The sequence below is a fragment of the Macaca fascicularis genome, chromosome 9 (assembly GCF_037993035.2).
Source record: "Macaca fascicularis isolate 582-1 chromosome 9, T2T-MFA8v1.1".
Taxonomy (NCBI): domain Eukaryota; kingdom Metazoa; phylum Chordata; class Mammalia; order Primates; family Cercopithecidae; genus Macaca; species Macaca fascicularis.
Window position 1 is genome coordinate 105,885,202 of NC_088383.1, and position 22,290 is coordinate 105,907,491.

Here is a 22,290-nt window from a genome sequence, read left to right on the forward strand (position 1 = left end):
AGCTCACCCTCTTGCATTTTTAAAATTTATCTTTCTCCTTGAAACTTTTGTAGGCATATTTTACATTTCTTTTGAAATACAGAAAAGTTCTTCAGTCATGGAGTCTTGAGGCTTATAAATCCTTCATAGAGGCATTCAGATTTATTCTCTATTCACAAAGCATAATTGCCATCAGCCAGAACCTTCAGGAAAGTTCCCTTCATATTGCCTTCTAGTGAACAGTCTTTACTTTTAAGAAATTCTAAATGGATTTATACTTCTTATACTTTTCCTCCATTTCCAAGATGGTGGTTACTATGATGGGTTCTAAAAGTTTCATACAAACTCTTGATAATCTTAAATATTCTTATTTAATCTTCAGCAGACTCAGTGATTCCATTTTCTTTAATAATTCTTTATATGTTCTAGTTTACACCTCTCATTCCTCTGGAAATTCCCTCCTTCCCTTTGACATTGGTTAAAAGTCTCGTAAGTGCTGGTTCTGTTGGGTTTCTTTACAGTTGGACACTAACTGGGCTTCTGCTTAATGTGATCAGTATTTCCAAAAGGTGGTGTGAAGTGCAGTGTCATATAAAATTAAGAAATGCACAGGGATTATTGTCTGTGGCACTTTTTTCCCCATTTTCTTCCATGAGCACTCTAGGCAGAATTAAATCGTTTAGTACATCCTTAATTCTCTGTAAACACCCACTAGCATCTCCTGACCTAAATCTCCCAGCTCAGTCTCCTATGTCTTATTATTCCTGCACACTGCTCAGAATTCCAAAATTATGTTCAAAATAATTGTTTTTTTAGTTTTATGAACATTTGATTGTTAAAAGCAAATTTAAGTATCAACAACTGGTAGAGCAGTTCTATCAGTTTGCTTACCAAATAAAATGTCTTTGCAGCTCCTCTCCTGAAGGATGTACACAGAGTCATTGATCTGATGTGTTGTTATAGCAAGCTTCATTATCTGAAAAGAGGACTTCCTCTCCCTAATTTACGTGGAGGAACCACTTTTCATCCACTCTTTGCTTAGGGGACATTAATAAGGTCAATCATAAGACTCCTACAGAAAAGTTCTGTCGCACTTTTTTACTAGTCCCATCCCTTTGTTATAGAGGAATAACTTTAAAGTTTTTATAAAGTTTTAAGAAATTAAGCTTTTGGGTTATAACCTTTAGGGGAGGAATTCGTACCTCAGAATCAGTCTCAGGATAGATTTCAAAAGATGGGAATGCTCTGAAATTGTAAGTTGAGTTTATTTGTTTAAGTACAGGCATGTGATGCCCAGAGAAAGAACTCTTGCTCTGGAATTTGGATATTTTCTTCCCCTTTATGTATTAATATTGATATTTTAAGGTATAATTCTCTTGTAACCATCTCCAAGATAGCCATTAGTACTCTTTAAATTAATACCGAAAATGTTTAGTATCCAGGGATATAATGGACATTTTAATCTGAAGAGAATCTTTTGTTTTAATAAATAATTCAGATGCTTAGATTTGGTCCCTTGTTTCAAAGTATTGTAAATTCTGTGTTTTAAATAATTTGTGTAAAGATTATGTATAGTTAAGTAGAATCAGAGGTGGAATAAAAGTAGGCTTTTATGATATGGAATCCATAATAAATTTCATTTTAAGAACAGTAAACCTTCTACAAATGTCATAATGACATTTCTTTTCAGCTTGCTTTGTCACTTGTATTAAAAAGGTTAGATTTGCCTTTTAAGATATACTGTGATGTAACATGTTTTTCTGCAATTTTATTTTTGATCTGATTTGTTGCTTTTATTTGACTCAGTTGTGCTGTGTTCCCCTGGGTGTGGATATGTTTGTAGATGTGTATTTTAAGTATGTCAAAGAATGAAATCTGTTCAATAAATTTTCACAAGATAGAGAAATTCAAATGGCAGAGATGTATTTCATAAACACTGTCTTTTCTCATGACTGTGTTTTCATTCAATAGAGAGACAAGATTCTGCAGACATTGAGTGCTCAAAGATAGTGGTCTATGGTCCTTGTCCTAATATCTTTGACTCTTCACAGAGCTCTTTATTAATACTACTTAAACACAGAGGCATCTCATAAATTCATAAATTTTATTTTACTTTTTGTATGGAAATTTCCTTTATGTATTACATGTTCTCCAACTATTTAGGGGTGAAAAGGTAAACTAATGTACTAAAACTTGAAATTTATACAATGGGTCATATGGAGATTTATGTAGGGAGAAAAATGGGTCTTAACTGGAAAGTTAAATGACTATTAAGAAAATTCAGTGGATGGAGATATTTAAAAAGCAGTGTATGTATAAAATGTTTATTAAAACACTGAGGAACCATTTTCAGTAACTGTAGCAACTTCTGAACCTTACCTGGTTCCATACCTTTATTTTTAAACCACCGGAAATACTTATAGTCTCTATTTATGGAGAGGACATTTCAAGTTATAAATACTGCTTAGTATGACAGAAACATTGTTACTAGTAGAGTGAGCCTCACTAAACCCCAGAAGATGAAATAAATAGCACAACTTTGTGAGCATCTTCTGGTATTGAGTATCATCCTTTAGGGGGAAAAAAAACCTGTTCTTAGGAGTCCTATGAGGTTTTGATGATGTATTTGTTTGTTTGTTGTTTATTGTGGAGATTTTAGATTTTAGTTAGTAATTAGAGTCAGTTTTTCTTTAACTTTATAAATTAAACTCTTAATTTGTAAGTTCCTTACAGCTCCAAAATACTGTGGGTAAAGTTATTTGCATTCTATAGCTAATCTTTAAAAGACTAAAGAAACCTTGGTTTCCTGAAAACTGTCTTGGAAAGCCTCAAAGGTGTCTTGGGAAGCAAAGGTCACAGGTAAAACAGTAAGACCGGGGAAGAGTTTTAATCGAGGGTCTATCACTAATCACCTGTATAAATTTGTAGTGGCCACCTACTCTTTTGATCACATTTCCCTTTTTTTTAAGGACTATTTCATGTTGATTGACTATTTAGTATTCAACTAAATGGAATACACACTTTAGACCAGGCAAGATTAGGTATATAGAGGTACACAGAGGTAAACAAACACATTTTCTTCATTTTATTTTTTTTAAAAGGGCTATTTCATGCTGATTGATTTGATTGACCTGTTTAGTATTCAGCTAAATTGAATACACACTTTAGATCAGGCAAGATTAGGTATTTAGAGGTACACAGAGGTAAACACACACAGTCTCAGCTCTTGAGAAGCTTAGTCTTCCTGATTGACTATTATAGTGTGGTAATTATAGAGGCATGATGATAATATATTTATACAAGTCATTTTCCCTTTCATCTTAACCACTTTTGCCCTTCAGAGTCTCTCCCAGTGCTAAAAGGTTTTTGAGTTAATGAGTTCTTATGGTCTAAACTTAACACTGACTAGATATTGATAATTTAGATGTTTATTTCATTATTTCCCTATTGTTTTACTAGTTGACAGAGTTTATTTAAAGTATCCTTGGAAAATATGTGGTTTTTCTTAGGTTTTTGAGATTTGACATTTAAACACCTAGCCCAGAGGTTCTGAAATTGTGGTCCCCAGACCAGCAGAATCTAAGAACTTGTTAGAGTGCCAGTTGAGTGCCAACTTGAGCCCACCCTAGAACTACTGAATCAGAAACTCTGGGGAGAGAACCCAACAATCTGTTTTTGCAAGCCATCAGGGTGATTCTGATGAACATTAAAGTGTGAGAATGGTTGCCCGTAGCCTAAAATGGATCTGAAAATTAAGTATCTCCTTTTATAATCTTGGTATGCCTTCTGTCTTTAATATAAAGTAAATTCAGCACTCATGAACTCAGTAATGCATTCTTCAAATATTTAGGAGAAGGTGACTGAGGAAAAAATCTAGGGAAACCTGATGTGTCCTATAGGTATGTTAACATGAAAGTAATTATTTCCTAAGAGAAGGGTTTTGGGATTTCTGTGTCAGGTAAGTGATTCTTGCCTAGAAGATATTTTAGTTGTTATCCCTTTATTTAATTTCATAATGTTCAATTATTATATTGGGGGAAAATGTTTAGAATTATTTTAATGAAAATTTTATTTTTAAAAATCGACAACTCAAAAGCTTAGAAAATATAAGTCAAAGGGGAGATACTATTTTTAAGATAACTGCATTTTAAGAAAAATAAAATGAAATTTTATGTTTACTTGAAAGCTGTTTTTTCTAAGTACATTGTCCCACTTTAAAAGTAAATAAATCTTTATTTACAGACAGTCCCTGGGTCTCCGACCCCAATATTCCCCTAGTGGCCCGTGAGATCATGCAGCGAATGATCCAACAATTTGCTGCTGAATATACCTCAAAAAATAGCTCTACTCAGGACCCCAGCCAGCCCAATAGCACAAAGAACCAAAGCCTGCCGAAAGCATCTCCAGTCACCACCTCTCCCACGGCTGCAACTACTCAGAACCCTGTGCTCAGCAAACTTCTCATGGCTGACCAAGACTCACCTCTGGACCTTACTGTCAGAAAGTCTCAGTCAGAACCTAGCGAACAAGGTATGGTCTGATGTCAAGGTCTCCTCTATCTTATCAGAATACTTTAATTTAGGGAGAAAAAAAAAAGTGTTGGCAAGTAGAGCATCAGCAACAATAATAGCATAAAAACTAATGTGATTTTTAAATTATTTCTTACTATGCAATGATGGAGAAGTACAGCTAAAGTTGTTACAGCCTTATCTGTCAGCAGTTCATGGTCATGATTGATGTACCACTCAGGAAAGTCAGGTGGTTAACAGTTGTCACTAATCTTTCATTTGCTTGATATTTATATAAGCATTTTATATTTTCCATAGTATTTTTATGTTTTTTAAAACTCCTATGGAAAAGTAAGTTTTCCCCTTAACTATAAATTTTCTAGGACTAGCACCTGTCTGAGAAATATGCCTCTACTTGTAAGTATAAGTTATATGCTCTGCAAATGAGATCATAAGGAAAAACATGTATTTGAATTTTGAAAAAGAAACTACTAGGGTTACAAATAGAGAAAGCAGCAAAACATACTTTAGGTTGTTAAGTATATTCAATGTTTTATAAATACAGAAACACATACATAAACACACACATCCACTGACTAACTTGAAAGTATTTCAAAAAGGAAATTTGTTGATGAGGACAGTAAGTGATGAAGTTAAGAGGTTATCAGTTTTGTTTAGCAAATGTTTCTTGAGTCTCTGAAGTTTATTTTCTTCAGTAGATATTCCTGTTGCTTTGTGATCTCATTTTACCTTTAATTTACAAAAATTGAAGCAAGCATTTCAACTCAGCCACTGTTTGAACCACTACAAATTGTAAATTGGTGATGTCTGTACTAATGAGATTTTATTGTCATAGAAATCTTGAGTATACAGAAAGGTTATGAGATTATGTAGATTTATTGGTGAGAAATACATGCTTATTTTGGAAAATACATTTAATTCTTAAATAACCTCTTTGAAATGAATTTTCTTTTGAGTAGTTTTCCTTTGCTTTTATCCTTTTCCTGTGTGGTGAACAGCAAACAAAATACCTGAGTTCTGAGAGATTTATTGACAGGAGACCTCCTCCTTGTTCACATTTCTCATGTACCTTTGGTTATCATATTTACAAAGTTGTATCTTTTTTATTGATGATTGTTTTCCACAAATTGGTAGTTTTCATTAAAGATCTCTTCACTCTAAATATTGCGTCAGAAGCTTCAGGTTTATATTAGGAGAATGACAACATAGAATTATATTTAAACTATTAATGGAGGTTAACATAAAATGATACCACTTAGTCTAATTTAACTGGTTATAACTACTGTTACACTTAAGAGATGATACATTATATTGACAGCATGCTCTTACAAAGAGGAATTTGAACTACATGATAGCATTATAGTATGTAGACTTAAAATGAAGTAAAAAAATTTTAAATTATATTTCCTTAATGAATGTGTTTTCAACTAAAAAGCACAATATTTTTAGTGGTAGACTTAAAATATATTGCCTGTTTGATTAGACAAATTGACTATTTGACTTGTCTTTAAATAATAGTGTCTTTGGTTGGAAATGTTGTAAGCAGTACATTTGCTGCTTAGATGTATAATTGGGTTAGATGTCTAATAGGATAATTGGTTCTATAAGCTTATAATTATATTTTTAGAAATATTAGTGACTCTAAAGGACGAAACTCTTACTTATGAGTGTAGTGATTTTTTGTTTACAAACTCAGTTGCCTGTTTATTTCTAACAGCCTGAAATAAAATGTCCTCCGATACAATTTGTAAGTAGCTTCTACTCTGGGGTAATTTTTAACGTAACTAGATTGTAAGACCCCTCTGCTGGCCAACTGAAAGTCAAAGACATTGTGTATTATCTTATTCTGTTAATTTCGGTCAGAGTGGTAGCTTTAAAATATTTCTTTTCCAGGTATTTCAATAAGGAGAAAAATGTCTTTGAGGGAAAAGAAAGTCTTCTAATTTTATGTATTAACATGAATTTGCGATTTGGTCTAGTTGCAGTAAAAAATGGTTGTACTTCCAGGCTCTCATCAATATCAAGACAGTTTCATTCTTCTTTCTTTCAGCTTTCTTCACCAATTTTTAATGTCTTCTTTATTGAAAAATTCTTACATTCATAAAATCCAGTAATTGAATTTTGAATCTCTGCAATTTTTTTTAAAAGACTGAATACAGGCCGGGCACGGTGGCTCACGCCTATAATCCCAGCACTTTGGGAGGCGGATCACCAGGTCAGGAGATCGAGACCATCCTGGCTAACACGGTGAAACCCCGTCTCTACTAAAAATACAAAAAATTAGCCGGGCGTGGTGGCGGGTGCCTGTAGTCCCAGCTACTCGGGAGGCTGAGGCGAGAGAAGGGCTGAGGCGAGAGAATGGCGTGAACCCGGGAAGCGGAGCTTGCAGTGAGCCGAGATCGCGCCACTGCACTCCAGCCCGGGCGACAGAGCGAGACTCTGTCTCAAAAAAAAAAAAGATTGAATACAAGTATACATTTTTTATAGTGGTCTAGAAAACTATTAGGACACACCCAAATCATAAATCATTAACTGATTCATCTTACAGACCATCTTGTTTAGTATATACATGTGCTTTAATGACAAAAACTTACATTTAAAAACAATTTTTATATCTTATTTAAAATTTTCTATATCCAACTTGTACGTACTTTTGGAGTTTCAGGTAGATTTAGCTCTTGAGGGATTTGGTTCTATAGTTTGTATGCCACTGTGGGACATTAAAAACTTGTATGCTTTGATCAAGGAAAATTTAGAAAATGGAGTCTTAAAAATTCTGGTAACAGCGGACCTCATGCTATGTAAACTGCTATTTCTAGTATTTCACTATATCTTAACATCTTCAGTAATATGTTTTACCTTTTCTTTTTGCCCCATTAATAATATATTTAGCCCTTGAGGATATTAAGTATAACATGCCTTGCTAAATTTATGTTGTTTCAGGATTGAATTGATTTTTATAACTCAAATATATGACTAGCGTATCTGCTTAGTTGAATAAGCCTACTTACTGCTTTTTCATTTTTAGCCTACTCAGTTTACATTTGCTCCTAGCTTTTAATATCCTCAGGTGTTTCTTTGTGTCTCTGCAGACGGTGTACTTGATCTGTCCACTAAGAAAAGTCCATGTGCTGGCAGCACTTCCCTGAGCCACTCTCCAGGCTGCTCCAGTACTCAAGGGAACGGGTAAGGGAGAATATTTGTAGCCTTACACAGTTTCATATAGATAATTCATCAAAGGTTGATGCCAGTCTCCTTTTACATTTTAAAAAATAACCCTTCTAAGTAAGTCATTTATAAATATGGACCATAGATCAAGTAAAAATGCAACCTGTGCAAAGTAAAATTGGCTAGTACAGATGAGTTTTTGTCAGTTTAGTACAAATAGTAAATAACCATGAGTATGGCAATTATTTCTTTAGACTTTTTGTTGTGGCATGTTTTGGAGTGTGAAACTCAAGTTAAATAATTCTAAAGTTTAGATATAAAGACATTGTTATGTGTGTTGAAGCAGTTTAATGAAAATTGAGCTCCAATACTTGGTATCTCTAGTGGGATTTGTGTGTATGTGTGTTCATTTTTGTTTCTTTTGGGTTTGATTTTGGTGGTTGATTTAAACTGTACTTTAACTCTGGCAGTTCAGAAAATGTAGTTTTCTGAAAGACTGATTGTAGATGTTGATGCATAACCATCTTAGGCTACCAAGACATTATTACTTGCTCAGTTTTGATAACTCTTAGGAGACTAAAGTAAATTCTCTGACTCCCTGATTTTATAGTATAAGAACTGTCTTCTCCCTGTGTGTATCTAATAACCAACTAGAAAAGTCAGATATTAATAAAGACATTCAGATACCATGTTGAAAAAGCATTTCTATAAAACTGTGTGACAAAAAAATCAACTTTATCTAGATACGAAAAATAACTTGGTAAGTTTAAATTAGTTAATACTTAGTCTTATTTAACTTTCAGATTATCAATGTGGGGAAGTTACTTAGATATTAAAGGAACAAGTGGATGCTAAGTGGACTAACCTCTTCCAACTTACTGTTAACTACCTTCAAATAGAAGGATTCCTTTACAGACTTCTAAAATCTCCCTTTCTCTAAAATTCCAAAACTTTTCATTTCCAGAAAGTACTAATTTAATGCATTATGCATAGTTTACTAATCTTTTTCTTAACCCTTTCTTTTCACTATGGTTTATACTAGATATAAGTCAGCATGTTCCCAAATCTTTGGGTTCTATTTATATATCAAAAGATACTTGAGCCGAGTGTGGTGGCTCACGCCTGTTATCCCAACACTTTGGGAGGCTGAAGTGGACAGATCACCTGAGGTCAGGAGTTCGAGACCAGCCTGGGCAATATGGCAAAACCCTGTCTCTACTAAAAATGGAAAAATTGGCCAGGCGTGGTGGTGTGCACCTGTAGTCCCAGCTACTCAGGAGGCTGAGTTGGGAGGATTGCTTGAGCCCAGAAGGTCACAGCTGCAGTGAGCCATGATCACAGCACTGCACTCAGACCTGGCTGACAGAGCGAGACCCTGTCGCCAAAAAAAAAAAAAACCTCGAGTTGTGTAATTTAAGGACACATGTAAAAGTCCATGTGCAGTTTGCATAAACACATCCTTTGCTTAAGATTCACTGTAAACTTGGCTACCAGGTTCATGTATTATATGGCTGAAGTTGCTGTTTTTGTCCCTCTGAATGGAAAGTGTTTTCTACTGGTTTTATGGAAGAAAAATGCACCAATAGGATTGCCCATCTTTTAGTTGAATATTCAGTGTTATCCTAACTGTGTTACTGATGATAGTAGTCCCCATACAGTTTTGTAGAACATAACTGGTTTATCGTTTCTGAGAAGCCCTGTTTTACGCCTAGTTAATGTAATCACCCCCTTGGGCGTGTTTTGCCACATGTCAGTCTTAATATTGATAATCTTTCCCTATTGTGAAAGTCAAAACCTTATGAATTAACTTTGTCTAAATAATTGACTTTTTAAACATTATTTGAAAGCCGTCCATTTGAAATTTCAAAATAGGTGTTGGTATTTCAAGAAGGGAGTTTTTTTTTTAAGCCAGAGAAAACTGCTAAAAACTTGTTTATATCCCTCTGACAGTAATTACCTTGAGTAGAACTTAAGGGGTAAATAAAGAGTAATTTCTTTTAAGCTTGGATTATTTCAAATGGAAAATCATGATACTCATGTATCTGCAACTAGTAGTGTTTTAAAATGAAGACATGTGGTAAGTTATAATGCAGTGGGTCTTTTGGTTTGGTTTGTTGGGGAGTTTTTTTTTTTTCTCCTTTGGGGCTGTTAGCCATATATACATATTTTCCCCCCCGAGCAAAATAAGCAATATTATTTGGAATTGTTTGATTTTTGATGATGAATATCAACTTGTTTGTGGGATAAATGAGCAATTATCTATGGGTTCCAGTAATGTATATGGTTTCAGTTTTAAAACTAGTTGTCATGAATGTTGAATATATTGAATTAAAATAACTAATTTGGCTTACTCTTTTATTACTGTACTTGTTTAGTGGTAACGTCACATTGGCAACACAATTCTGTGTAGATCTATGGAGAGTGATGATTACTTTGTAATTAATAATTAAGATGCTATTTTCAGACAGTTGCGCGAAACTTTTTCTCCGAAAATTTGTGAACCCAACCAGAGAGACCAGCTGACAGGTTTAATTTTTCTTTGCCCAAAAAGCTCCTGATTTTTTTTCTTTTTCCTTTTTCCTTTTTTGTGAACAAGTTTTAAAACTAACTGCCGAGACCATTTTTTTTTAATTTTAGAGAAAAATAAATAAATAACACAAAGTGATGTTACCCAAGCAAGGCCTTCTAATAAAGGAGTGGTCCCCTCACCCATCCCTCCCTACCTGTGCAAGTCCTGCTCACATCAGTTTCCTTCCATCCAATTAGGCGACCTGGGAGACCCAGCCAGTACCGCCCAGACGGACTTCGGAGTGGTGATGGGGTACCTCCAAGAAGCTTACAGGATGGAACCAGGGAAGGTTTTGGACACTCCACATCACTCAAAGTTCCACTGGCTCGATCCCTGCAGATTAGTGAAGAACTACTGAGCAGAAACCAATTGTCCACAGCTGCCAGCCTTGGGCCATCTGGATTACAGAATCATGGACAACACTTAATATTATCCAGGGAAGCCTCTTGGGCAAAACCACATTACGAGTTCAACCTCAGCCGTATGAAGTTCAGGGGAAATGGTGCACTCAGCAACATCAGTGACCTTCCTTTTCTTGCAGAAAACTCTGCTTTTCCAAAAATGGCACTTCAAGCAAAACAAGATGGAAAAAAGGATGTGAGCCATTCATCTCCTGTAGATTTAAAGATACCACAAGTTCGAGGAATGGATCTTTCTTGGGAGTCTCGCACTGGTGATCAGTACAGCTATAGCTCTTTGGTAATGGGTTCACAAACGGAGAGCGCGCTTAGTAAAAAATTAAGGGCTATTCTTCCAAAACAAAATAGAAAAAGCATGTTAGATGCTGGACCCGATTCTTGGGGCTCAGATGCTGAGCAGTCTACCTCTGGACAGCCATATCCCACATCGGATCAAGAAGGAGACCCTGGCTCCAAGCAGCCTCGGAAGAAAAGAGGGCGTTACAGACAGTACAACAGTGAGATACTGGAGGAAGCAATCTCAGTGGTTATGAGTGGAAAAATGAGTGTTTCCAAAGCTCAGAGTATTTATGGGATTCCCCACAGTACACTGGAGTACAAAGTAAAGGAGAGGCTGGGCACTTTGAAAAACCCTCCAAAGAAAAAGATGAAATTAATGAGGTCGGAGGGGCCAGATGTTTCTGTAAAAATTGAATTAGATCCCCAGGGAGAGGCAGCACAAAGTGCAAATGAATCAAAAAACGAGTAGGAATACTGTAGAGTGCCAATTACTGTACAAACTGGGTGAGCACTACTGCATCATTGTTCAGCTATCATTGCTTGCACGTAATTTCATTTACTGTGACACTTGTTTCTTTGCAGATTTTGCATTGACTTGTGTGTACAGAGATGAAATGTGCATTCTGAATGTTGCATATTTTAAATTGTTCATGTGCAGTATGGCTCGGAATATGTTTGGCCTTTTGCATGTTTCTCTACAAAAGAGAATTGAGTTACCTCACAGAGAACAGATACATGGAAGTGGACTCCTTGCCTGTAGAGCCTGCATGCTTTTTTGTTTTGTTTTGGTTTTTTGTTTTTTCTTAAGTTATATTTGTTTTTACTTTTTAAAAAAGAAGAGGAAAAAAAGCCCCCTTTTAGAAACTACGTCTGTCATACTGGGAGCTTTATCACTGCAAATTGGAAAGCCATCTTATAATACAAAATTACTCACATTTTTCATCTACGATTCAACTAATTGAAGGATTAAACTAAAGAAAAAACTAAGAAGAACAATGAACCTTTGAGTTTGAGAAATTTGGTTATTCACTGACATAATTATTGGGTCATTTATAGTTACATTTTATAATTTTCTTCTCACTATTAAATTTACTTAACAAATTAGCAAGCTATTAGTGCTCACCCAGAGGGGAAGGCGGTGGAAAATGTGCACACACTACCTTCAGAAATGCTTCAGTTAATTACTTTGAACACTACCTTTGCTGTAATTTCATTTGAGATTTTCTAAGGGTAGAATTTGGTCTCACCAACAAGTGAGGATATAGCCTTATCTCATGGAGGACGAGCTCCGTATTTACTCAGGAGCAGTCAGGGTACATTACATAAAACAATGGAGGATGCCTCATTTTAGCAAACTAGGTTTCTTTGTAATCTTCAGTCCTTTTACAGAATTGATGTGCTAACTGACTATCGTTGAAGCAACTGAATTAAGATATTCAAGATCTGTTTATTGGGGATGGGAGAAATAGGGAAAGAAATGTGTGTAACTAATTATGATATTGCAAAAGTGATACTTAGATTTTACAGCCTCAGTAGTCTGCCCAGTATCCATGTTAATGAAGGATCCATGTTTGTAGTGAGAGAAAAAAAACAACCCCAAGGTAACCTGATAAGATTTAGGATGCATATCAGTTCTAACAATAATTCAATCAGAAGTCAAACTCATTGGAATTCCTTTTTTAACTGATCCAAATACTAGTAGAAGGGTGGGAGAGGTTTTTGTTTTGTTTTGTTTTGTTTTGTTTTTTTAATTTTGTTGGTTAGAATTGTTTTCTCTTTTTTTGGCATCCTACATAATACCCCCTTCTTGACCTTTTCTGATAATTAGCTGATATTCGTGGTTGTTTAGCACACAGTTCAGGACCTTTGAGATCATGTTTGTATAAGCACTCCTTGAAGAATATCTAAGCTTTTTTTGAGATGGGCTTTTAAAATGAAAGTAAGGAAAGTTTATTTTCTGCGGTTTTTGCAAGAATAAGCAAAGCCCCTGGAATTTAATTTTTCATTGTGATCAGATTACTATTTGTGCAAAACAAAATCCACACCACATATACTGTATATTCTAATCTGCTGAGAAAGGTGGTCAGGCCCTTCTAAATGCTTAACCAAAAACAAACATTGGAGTTTCAGTATTTAAAATAAAATTAAACTTGGAGCGTTGGTTAGATGTTGATTTCAGATGGATACTAACAGTTTGAGGGGAGGTCCAGATATTTCCAAGGCATAAATTCTTGCCTGGAAACTTTGGAGCAACTAATTAAATTAGGTTAAGTTTTCCCTCAACACACCTTTGTGTGTTCAAAGGTTAGGCACACCATTGCTGTTATTAAATACATGCACTGCTCATTCTTGACATAGCTTGGGTGTGGGTTCCTCTTGATTTGGTTATTTTGTGTAGCAGTTTAATCAGTGGATAACTGAGCCTGTTTCCCCTTAGATTTCTAGACTTCTTAACAGAAAAAACAGTTTGGGTTCAGTAGCATTTTATGATTCTACAATATTTTGTCACCTAGCTGGAAGTTGCAATAAAAATTCCTTTTGAAATGTGGTTTTCATCTGCAATTGAAGGAAATCTTAGAAAGTTTGCTGAAAGCAAAGGACTAAGCTTATGAAGGAATGCCTCCTTTGTTACACACTTAAGAATTTGTCAGCACACAATTAATTGCAGCCATAGTACCTTTTTGTGTAATGTTTGGGATATTCAGTAGCCCAGGATTGCTGCAAAAAGGTTCTTTGAGAAAATTAATTTGTGCTTGCTTTTATCCCCTCTCAGAAAGACATCACTAAAGGCCCATTAAAAATCTGGCCCTAAAAGTTCAACTTTTGTAGAGTTTACTGTTCAGAGAGGTTTAATCCTATGTGGTAGTCTATATAAGTGATGTATGAGTTGAGTTATGTAAATTTTGTCATTGTAGTGTACATGGAGTGATCATTTTACTAACATAAATATTTTCTATGTGTGTTTCAGTGGATGACAATCGAGCAGCAGAAGAATGGTGTGCCTACCCTTTAATGCTGCAGTTTAAATAAGAGAACTTGTATTGTGTCATTTCAGATTGTAGGCTGAGAGTTGTAAATAGTGAAAATTTGAGTACTTCTATTATTTGTTTTGGTTAGAAAGTGAATTTAAAAAACAAACCAAACTCTAAACTTTCTCAGATTAAAAGTCCTGAGACCTGAAGATTGTAATATTCATGTCTGTGAAGCTTTTAAACATTACACTTGAGATCAGTCATGACTTGATATTCAGGTAAATTTTCTTTTCCAAGAAGCTTTTGAATAAGCATATTTCCTCCAAAGGTCTCTCTCTTTCTCTCTCTTATTTTGAGTGTAGATTATTTTAAAGCACTAATTGCATTACATTGGTAACTGCAATATAAAATAGCCATTATTGTTTTGTGAAGCATGGTTGAAATTAGCTAGTGGTCCCTTTTAAATTTCATGAGCCTCTCAAAAAAGAAAAACTTAAAAAAAAAAAAACAAAAAGCTGCTGGAATATTTCGAAAGATATATATTTTACCTTATTATAGGTTTTGTAAAGTTAGTTTGTAATATTCAGGTGCACTTTTAATGTTAAATTTTGTGTTCAGAGTTCCATTATACCATGTATTTCTCGGAGGTGGCTCATCACACGGCTGACTGGCAGTCTTGGTGCCGCAGTGATTCCTTAATATTTGATTTATATCTTGATTCGCCACTATTCTGTATTGGCACTTTCAGTGTAGATATTCTGGTTTGGGGATGTCCTCACAAATGTGTAATAGAGATTGTTCTATTAGCACGCTTAATTTCTGCTAATCAGAGTTTTGCATGGCCCAAACAACAGTTGACCATTTTTATGGTATGGGAAAGTGTAGTTCACAACTGTCTTTGTCATGAAAGCTATTTTTCCTCACATTTTCCAGTAGGCAGATAACATTACTTAAATTATTAATATATAACACTCTTGGAACTATTGATAGGAAATAATGTATTTAAAATAATTTTTTGCATTTTCAGAGAACCTTGATATTATAGGGTAGATACGCTATGGCACTATAAAATCAAAAACACTAATTCTGTGCAAGGATATCTAGTTGGTATTTTTATTTTTAGCTTTCTCATTTCTGAGACAGCGTGGTCATCCAGCTTGACAGTAATGTAGTATATTACTTTGGTCAGTGGGCTTATAAGTGACTCTGAATTATGTTTGTGATGAGCTATACACTTTTTTTCTGTTCCCCAAATACCATGAAGGACAAGGTCACTCTTTCAGGAAAAATAATTTATATTTGTGTATAATACTTTTTAATATTAAGTTTGTTGTTCTGAAGTTTAGATGTTGCTTGATAAACCTTTGCTGCAGCAGATCATGAATATGAGTAAGGCTTTGTGTGATAATAGGGGTCCTTATGTGAAGTTAATTACTGTTCAGTTCTGGTGAGCAAGCTCAACAAGTGTGAAGTGTGTATTAGCTTTATTTGGTACACTTTTACTTTACGATATTGAAGTGCTTTTAGAACTCTGGTTATCTTATATAAACCATTACCTCAACTAATTGGCATTTATTTTCCCCAACATTTATCTTAGCTATAGTATGAGCTATGTGGGATCAGATGGTAAAAACTATAAAAGGCACAATGAGAAGTTTAGTTCCCAAGTTTCGGAGAGAACTCTAAATTAGACTAAAAACAACTACCTGTTAACACCAATATCATAACTACCTTCTGTCATTAGGCAGTACATAGCAACCTTTGAGCTGCTAGTGAGCTATCTGTTCTCCCTCTACCCCCAAGTAAGCACACAGTGCCAGGCCTGGTTCTAAGCCTTTGTGATTCTCTTACATCTCATTGACCCATAATAGTGAAGCATGGATTCATTTCTTTTCATAAAACAAATTGAGTCAGCTCGATGTCAGAAGCTGAAAATATTTTGAGTAGTTATAGCAGTTATATGACAGATTGGCATCATTTTCTTTAACAGCTTTTATCTTTGTAGATTTCCTTTTGAGACCATGTATTTTTGCTTTTATAATTCTTTCATTAAATTGAGGTTGTTTTCATATTAACCAGTCTTTTCTGTGTATTCAGGTTGCTGTCATTGGTGATAGAATATGGCAATAGACAGAATTGTGCTCCACTTTATGTTTTATAGGAGATATTGAAAGTTATATGCTAAATTTTGGCCTTCTTGAAGATATCAAAGATTGTTTTCCTTGTTACCTTTAATTAGAATTTGGTCTTCATTAATGCTTTGGTCAGGCTAGTATTACTAAAAACTTGATGGCTTCAGCAGAACAGCCCATTTAGGAGACTATTAAGCTATCTAGGAATTTTTTAAAGAAAATTAATTGCTTTCAAAATCTGCAAAGGCAAAACGTATAATTGTGGTACAAAGAAGACAGAACTCCAGGCTCTTTCTTCTTAGTTTATTTTGGTTTAATTCTGTACTGGAGACTTGAATAGCATTTGTGAACATGGTGATGGAAAGAAAAATAGAGGACATTATTTGCGTATCCTCATTCCTGAATAATCTAGCAGTCACCTTTTAAAGAAGCAGACGTTAGCCCTGTAACACAACACTGTAGCTATAAGCCCTAAGTGTTCGGAAGGAGATTGGGGTGGGGAGGGTGGAGTAGGATGGAAAAAGCATGTAGACTTCTGAGAAGAGGCTAAAAATTCTGCCCTGTAATACTAAAAGTGAGTCACAAGATAATGTGGTGAAGTTAGGCCATCTTGATTTGATAGAAAAATCTTGTAGATTGTTTAAAAATGAGAATCGAGGCTAATTAATGTTGATTTGACAATAGAGCATGAGCTAATTCTGCAGCTGTTTGGGGGGTAATTTTACGGTTTCCAGTTCATTTAGAGCTGTATCAAGAAAAGCTAAAAAGCAAGCACTTTTAGTTAATCATAGATTTATTGGATGTAGCAAATATTATTATAATATTTAATCTCTATTATTTGAATGTGGAAATGAACTTTTTACCCCATCTTGAACTGTCATTGAACATGCTCAAGATGATCAACACTGGAAATGACCCTACACACATACCAAAAAAATCTAAAGCAGTAAGACATATTTGAAGATCCATACCTCTTAAACTTTTTAGATTTGTCTTGGGAAAGAATTTATGAACCTGTAACCAGTATTAGTGCAGTCTTGGGTTCCTTGTTCTGCATAATTGCACCCTTTCTCAGGTATGTCCTGACAACATAAATTTTAAAATAATCTCTTTAGAGATTAGATTCTCAGTGGATAGTGTGTAAGGGGACTAGGGGTGGGGGGCTGGGGGTAGTTGGACACAGGACACTGACACAGTAGAGCAGGGATTTTTAACAGTCAGTAGCCAAATAGAATTTCAATCTACAATATTTTTACCCCCTCAGAATGAGCGAAACAACTTCTATTATTTGGTATGCCCGGTGCTACACTCCTAAAAGTCTTTTTTTTCATCCAGGTGGCTTTTTTTATTTTTCCTGCTTGGTGGTGGAAGGTTATATAGTAAACTTCACTGTCACTAGGAAAGCACTTGTCCAAAATGTTTAAAGTACTAGAAAAGGGATAATTCAGCACTTTTTCTGTTACAACACTAAAGTCTTAATTTATCTTCAGAGTCTTAGGTACTGTAAGTTTTAGGATGATTATTTAGAAATATAAAACATACTACATAATATGGGGTCAGATCACATTTATATAAATCTTATTTTAAAAAAAGACAATAACATTTTGTACCTTTCTAGCAATTCCAAGTGATTGCCTCATTTTCTCTTATTAAGCATTTCAAGCTTAAGAATTTGGAATTTGAGAGAAGGTGAGGGGGAAGATTCCCCAAAATAAAAATTTGTTTCAGACCATTTTAGAAAAATAAATCACTAGGAAAATGGGTAGGGATTCTCTCCCCCTTTAAGTCTTCAGGGAATGAGCAGTATTTAGAATCTTTGGCTGAAATTCAAGCCTTTTTACTTTGTAAATTTTTAATATTAATTCACTGACATGCTTTTTACACCAGAGGACTGAAAATGGATCTTAATGTTTTTAAGTTGTGGAAGGGTATATTTCTAAAACGAGGGGGGGATGATTAACTAGGTTAGTATTACCAGCATTAGTAAGTTTAAGGAATTTTAGTATGTAATAGCAAAGTGTTTGATTAAAAGTCTAATCCTATATTGCTAGTCGAAATTAGTTACATTCTGATCTAGGAATGATAATAGTCATTGGATATTGATATGCCGTGCTGTCAGAAAACCAGACTAAGATAGAAACCTTTATCTGATTCCCACATGTTGCTTGTTCTGATGGGATGTATACTTTACAGCAGCTTATTGCTGCTTTGAAAAAAAATGTATAAACTATACATTTGGAGTGTTTGCATATAATTCTTTATAACCTCCACTTAAAGCTGTCAGACATTGCTATTTTATCAGTCCATACTGTTTAATAAAACTAATGTTCTTAGGAATCCAGCTTGTACACACTGTTTAAAAACCCTCAGGGACAGTTTACACACTCTTCTCACTCAATTCAGGTACTTTGATGCTATTCTTAAACCTAACAGTGACTTGTATTTTTCTGTTTTGCTTTTATTTCAACGTGCTGGTAGCACATCTGATGAATGTCAACTTTAAAAACTCAGTTCAGGTATCCAGGTATAACTCAGCCAAACAGATTTTAAAGCTGCATATAACTCTCCAGCACATGGTGCCTCACACTCTTATAGTGGCATTCTATATATTCAGTTATTACTACTGAGCAGATAATATGGGGGTTCCTGTTAACAGTGTATTTTTTTTTTAAAGTACATAAATGTATAGCCAGCACACTACACACACACACACACACACACACACACACACACACACACACAGTTAAACTATATATTTTTAAATGCCACTAATAGCCAGCACAACTAAAACAAAAGACATTCCTAACTGCTCTGTAAGCTGTTAACAGATGCAGTTCCTTCTTGATGTGGCTCTTGCTTCTTCACGATAACTACTACTAAATTCAAGCACTGGTCCTTGGGTGTCTGACCTCTACATTCTAGTTTATGCAATGTCTTTAGAGAATTTTGTGCACTGGCCACTGTGATGGAACCATTGGGCCAGGAGTGCTTTGAGTTTATCAGTAGTGATTCTGCCAAAGTTGGTGTTGTAACATGAGTATGTAAAATGTCAAAAAAAAAAATTAGCAGAGGTCTAGGTCTGCATATCAGCAGACAGTTTTGTCAGTGTATTTTGTAGCCTTGAAGTTCTCAGTGACAAGTTTTTTCTGATGCGAAGTTCTAATTCCAGTGTTTTTAGTCCTTTGCATCTTTAACGTTAAGACTTGTCTCTTAAAATCACTTTTGTTTTCTGCAGTACTATCTGTGGTTAACAAAATAGATTCTTCCTCTGCTTTAATATTTGATATCTTACATCTAAAATAAATTCTCTCCACATATAAAACCCATAGTCTTTGGAGATATAGAAAATGGCATCTTTCAGATTTCTAGAAGTTCAAGTGTCATACAACTAAACAGGAACCCCCTTTACTCTTATGGACCTCATTTCAATATACTGTTTACAGTTTGATGGAATTGTATAATTTAATATTTCTCTTGTACTGTAGTTTATATTTATTTACAGATTTTTTTTGTACTGTGTGATTTGAACTTTTTGTTCCTCGCTATGATCAATGTTTATGTAGTAGAGCACTTATGATCACAAATTAAGTTTTTTGGTTTGATTGCACTACATTAAATTTTTTAATGCAGTTCTGATTTTTGACTGGACTAAAACTGTGTCTTAATGTATGTGATGAGTACTTAAAATTTTAATCCATGTGGTCCCCCCTCTTTTTTTTTTTTTGCATTGTACGTCAAAAGCGCTAGTTCTTTCGTGCATGTGTAAGATTTAATGGTTCCATTGTATAATTTGACCATGACATTTTGGAGAAACATTCCCAGCTGTAATGTTGTGTATGGTAGTTCTCACTGGATGCTAGACTTTGCAAAACCACTATTCTTCTAATAAATTTTGTTGTGAAAAACTGTTTCTAAAGCTTGGTTTCTACTTCCTAAGATTTTAGTGCTTTTTGAAAAATTCACAAAATGGGTAAGAGTTGGATTGTACTCCAACTCTAAATACACATGGTAATCAAAGTTAGTGATTTTTTGTGATAAATTCTTTCTAGATGAAATTTCTTAAAGTTGCTGCTGTGAGATTCTGCTTTCATAATTCAGGTGCAATACTGCCTTGTAACAGTGTCTTTACTCATTTGATACCTCGGCACTCAGATTACCTCAGTTTTCTTTGAGGTAATGAATCCAAATGAATAATTGGATTATTCATTTTAAAAAATGTATTCAACTAAACAAGATACAGTGATGTTTTCATAATACCTTCTGTCTTGAGTGAGTTTTGTATAATTTTCTTAAGAGTATAAAACTTAATGCCAGGATTCCTTATCAGAAAATAATAGTGACTATTTTTTGTTTGCTGTTTTCTTGAGGCATACATATGAAAGCAACATTGTCAGTCAATTAAAGTTATATGGTAGTTCTCATTCTTGGCAGGATGCTGATAATTCCTTTTACCAGAACACATAAAGAACAGGTATATGTTGGTCAACATTTAAATTTTTTTTTTTTTTTTTGAAACAGAGTCTCACTCTGTCACCCAGGCTGGAATGCAGTGGCCCAATCTCAGCTCACTGCAAGCCCCACTTCCCGGATTCACATGATTCTCCTGCCTCAGCCTCCCGAGTAGCTGGGACTACAGGCGCCCGCCACCATGCCCAGCTAATTTTTCAATATTTTTAGTAGAGATGGGGTTTCACCACTTAGCCAGGATGGTCTGGATCTCATGACCTCGTGATCCACCTGCCTCGGCCTCCCAAAGTGCTGGGATTACAGATGTGAGCCACCGCGCCCGGCCTTAAATTGTTTTTAGAAATTATAAAGAAGCTTTGCATTATAAAGTGGTGCCTTTTCTAAAGTTAGGAGAGCTGAATTCTAGTACATTATGATTAGAAATAAGAGAAATGTATTTCAGAAAACTACTTTTTCAGGCTCATAATATAATTACCTGTAGGCAGTTTGAAGTGATTTTTGATGTTTTTTTTTTTTTTTTTTTTTTGAGATGGAGTATCGCTCTGTGGCCTAGGCTGGAGTGCAGTGGCCGGATATCAACTCACTGCAAGCTCCGCCTCCCGGGTTTACGCCATTCTCCTGCCTCAGCCTCCGGAGTAGCTGGGACTACAAGTGCACGCCACCTCGCCCTGCTAGTTTTTTGTATTTTTTTTTTTAGTAGAGATGGGGTTTCACCGTGTTAACCAGAATGGTCTTGATCTCCTGACCTCGTGATCCGCCCTTCTCGGCCTCCCAAAGTGCTGGGATTACAGGCTTAAGCCACCGCGCCCAGCCATTGTTGATAATTTCTAATGGTGGTTTTGGTTTTGTTTTTTGAGATGGAGTCTCGCTCTGTCACCCATGCTGGAGTGCAGTGGTGCGATCTGGGCTCACTGTAACTTCCATCTCCTGAGTTTAAGCAATTCTTCTGTCTCAGCCTCCCGAGTAGCTGGGACTACAGGCGCATGCCACCACGCCCGGCTAATTTTTTTTGTATTGTTAGTAGAGACGGGCTTTCACCATATTAGTCAGGCTGGTCTTGAACTTCTGACCTCAGATGATCCACCCGCCTCAGCCTCCCAAAGTGCTGGGATTACAGGTGTGAGCCACCGCGCCTGGTCTCTAATGGTGTTTTATATTTAAAGATGATGCTATTGTTGTTAATTGGTCTAGTTTATCTTTTAATAGTTTTTGTCACACACAGACTGGCTATCTAGCTGTTTTCTGCCTTTGGTCTGATGTTTATAAAATAGCAGTTTATATTAGTACTACAGACTTGTTCTGTTGGCTTTATTTGTTCCCCTTAATTATGCCACATACTTAATCAAATTTTTTTTAGAAAGCTAATTATTTCACTGTAAGTTCCAAAGCCATAGCTTGCTTATTTATTGTCATTTCCTGCCATTATTCATTATAAACTGGCGGCCAGATCAGTAGTAAGATTACAGTTTAGCATCTCGTAAATGAATTTGCTTTATTTTAGTGATCCTATCTTCAAATTGATATTCAGCTTTTCAGTTATAAAGGCCCTATTTAAAGAAAGGACTTTATCTTTTAAACTGGAATTTTCTCTGATTCTGCTGCTATTTTGGAAATTAATTCAGGGGGCCCTATATCTTAACAGGTGTGGAAATTAGGGAGATTGCATAAGGGAAGTGAAATGCAGAAAACGGAAACTTTTTTTTTTGCCATATCCTGGAGTTGTGAATTTTTTCCCCCTAAGGACTCTCACCAAACACTGTATTCAAATATAACAGC

General features: G+C 35.3%; 1 protein-coding gene across 43 annotated transcripts in view; it reads left to right on the forward strand.

Moving 5' to 3' along the window:
* LCOR (ligand dependent nuclear receptor corepressor) overlaps positions 1-22,290 on the forward strand; it is a 157,085-nt gene that overhangs the window by 112,191 nt on the left and 22,604 nt on the right. For 22 of the 43 annotated variants that reach the window (XM_045362186.3, XM_074002321.1, XM_074002327.1 and 19 more), the window contains 2 exons: positions 4,222-4,509; positions 7,601-7,694. In XM_045362186.3, coding sequence (XP_045218121.2) covers positions 4,222-4,509; positions 7,601-7,694 — 382 coding nt within the window. Of the gene's footprint in view, positions 1-4,221; positions 4,510-7,600; positions 7,695-10,442; positions 19,953-22,290 lie in introns of those variants that run through there. The other 21 variants (XM_074002332.1, XM_074002337.1, XM_074002343.1 and 18 more) reach the window with 2 other exon arrangements.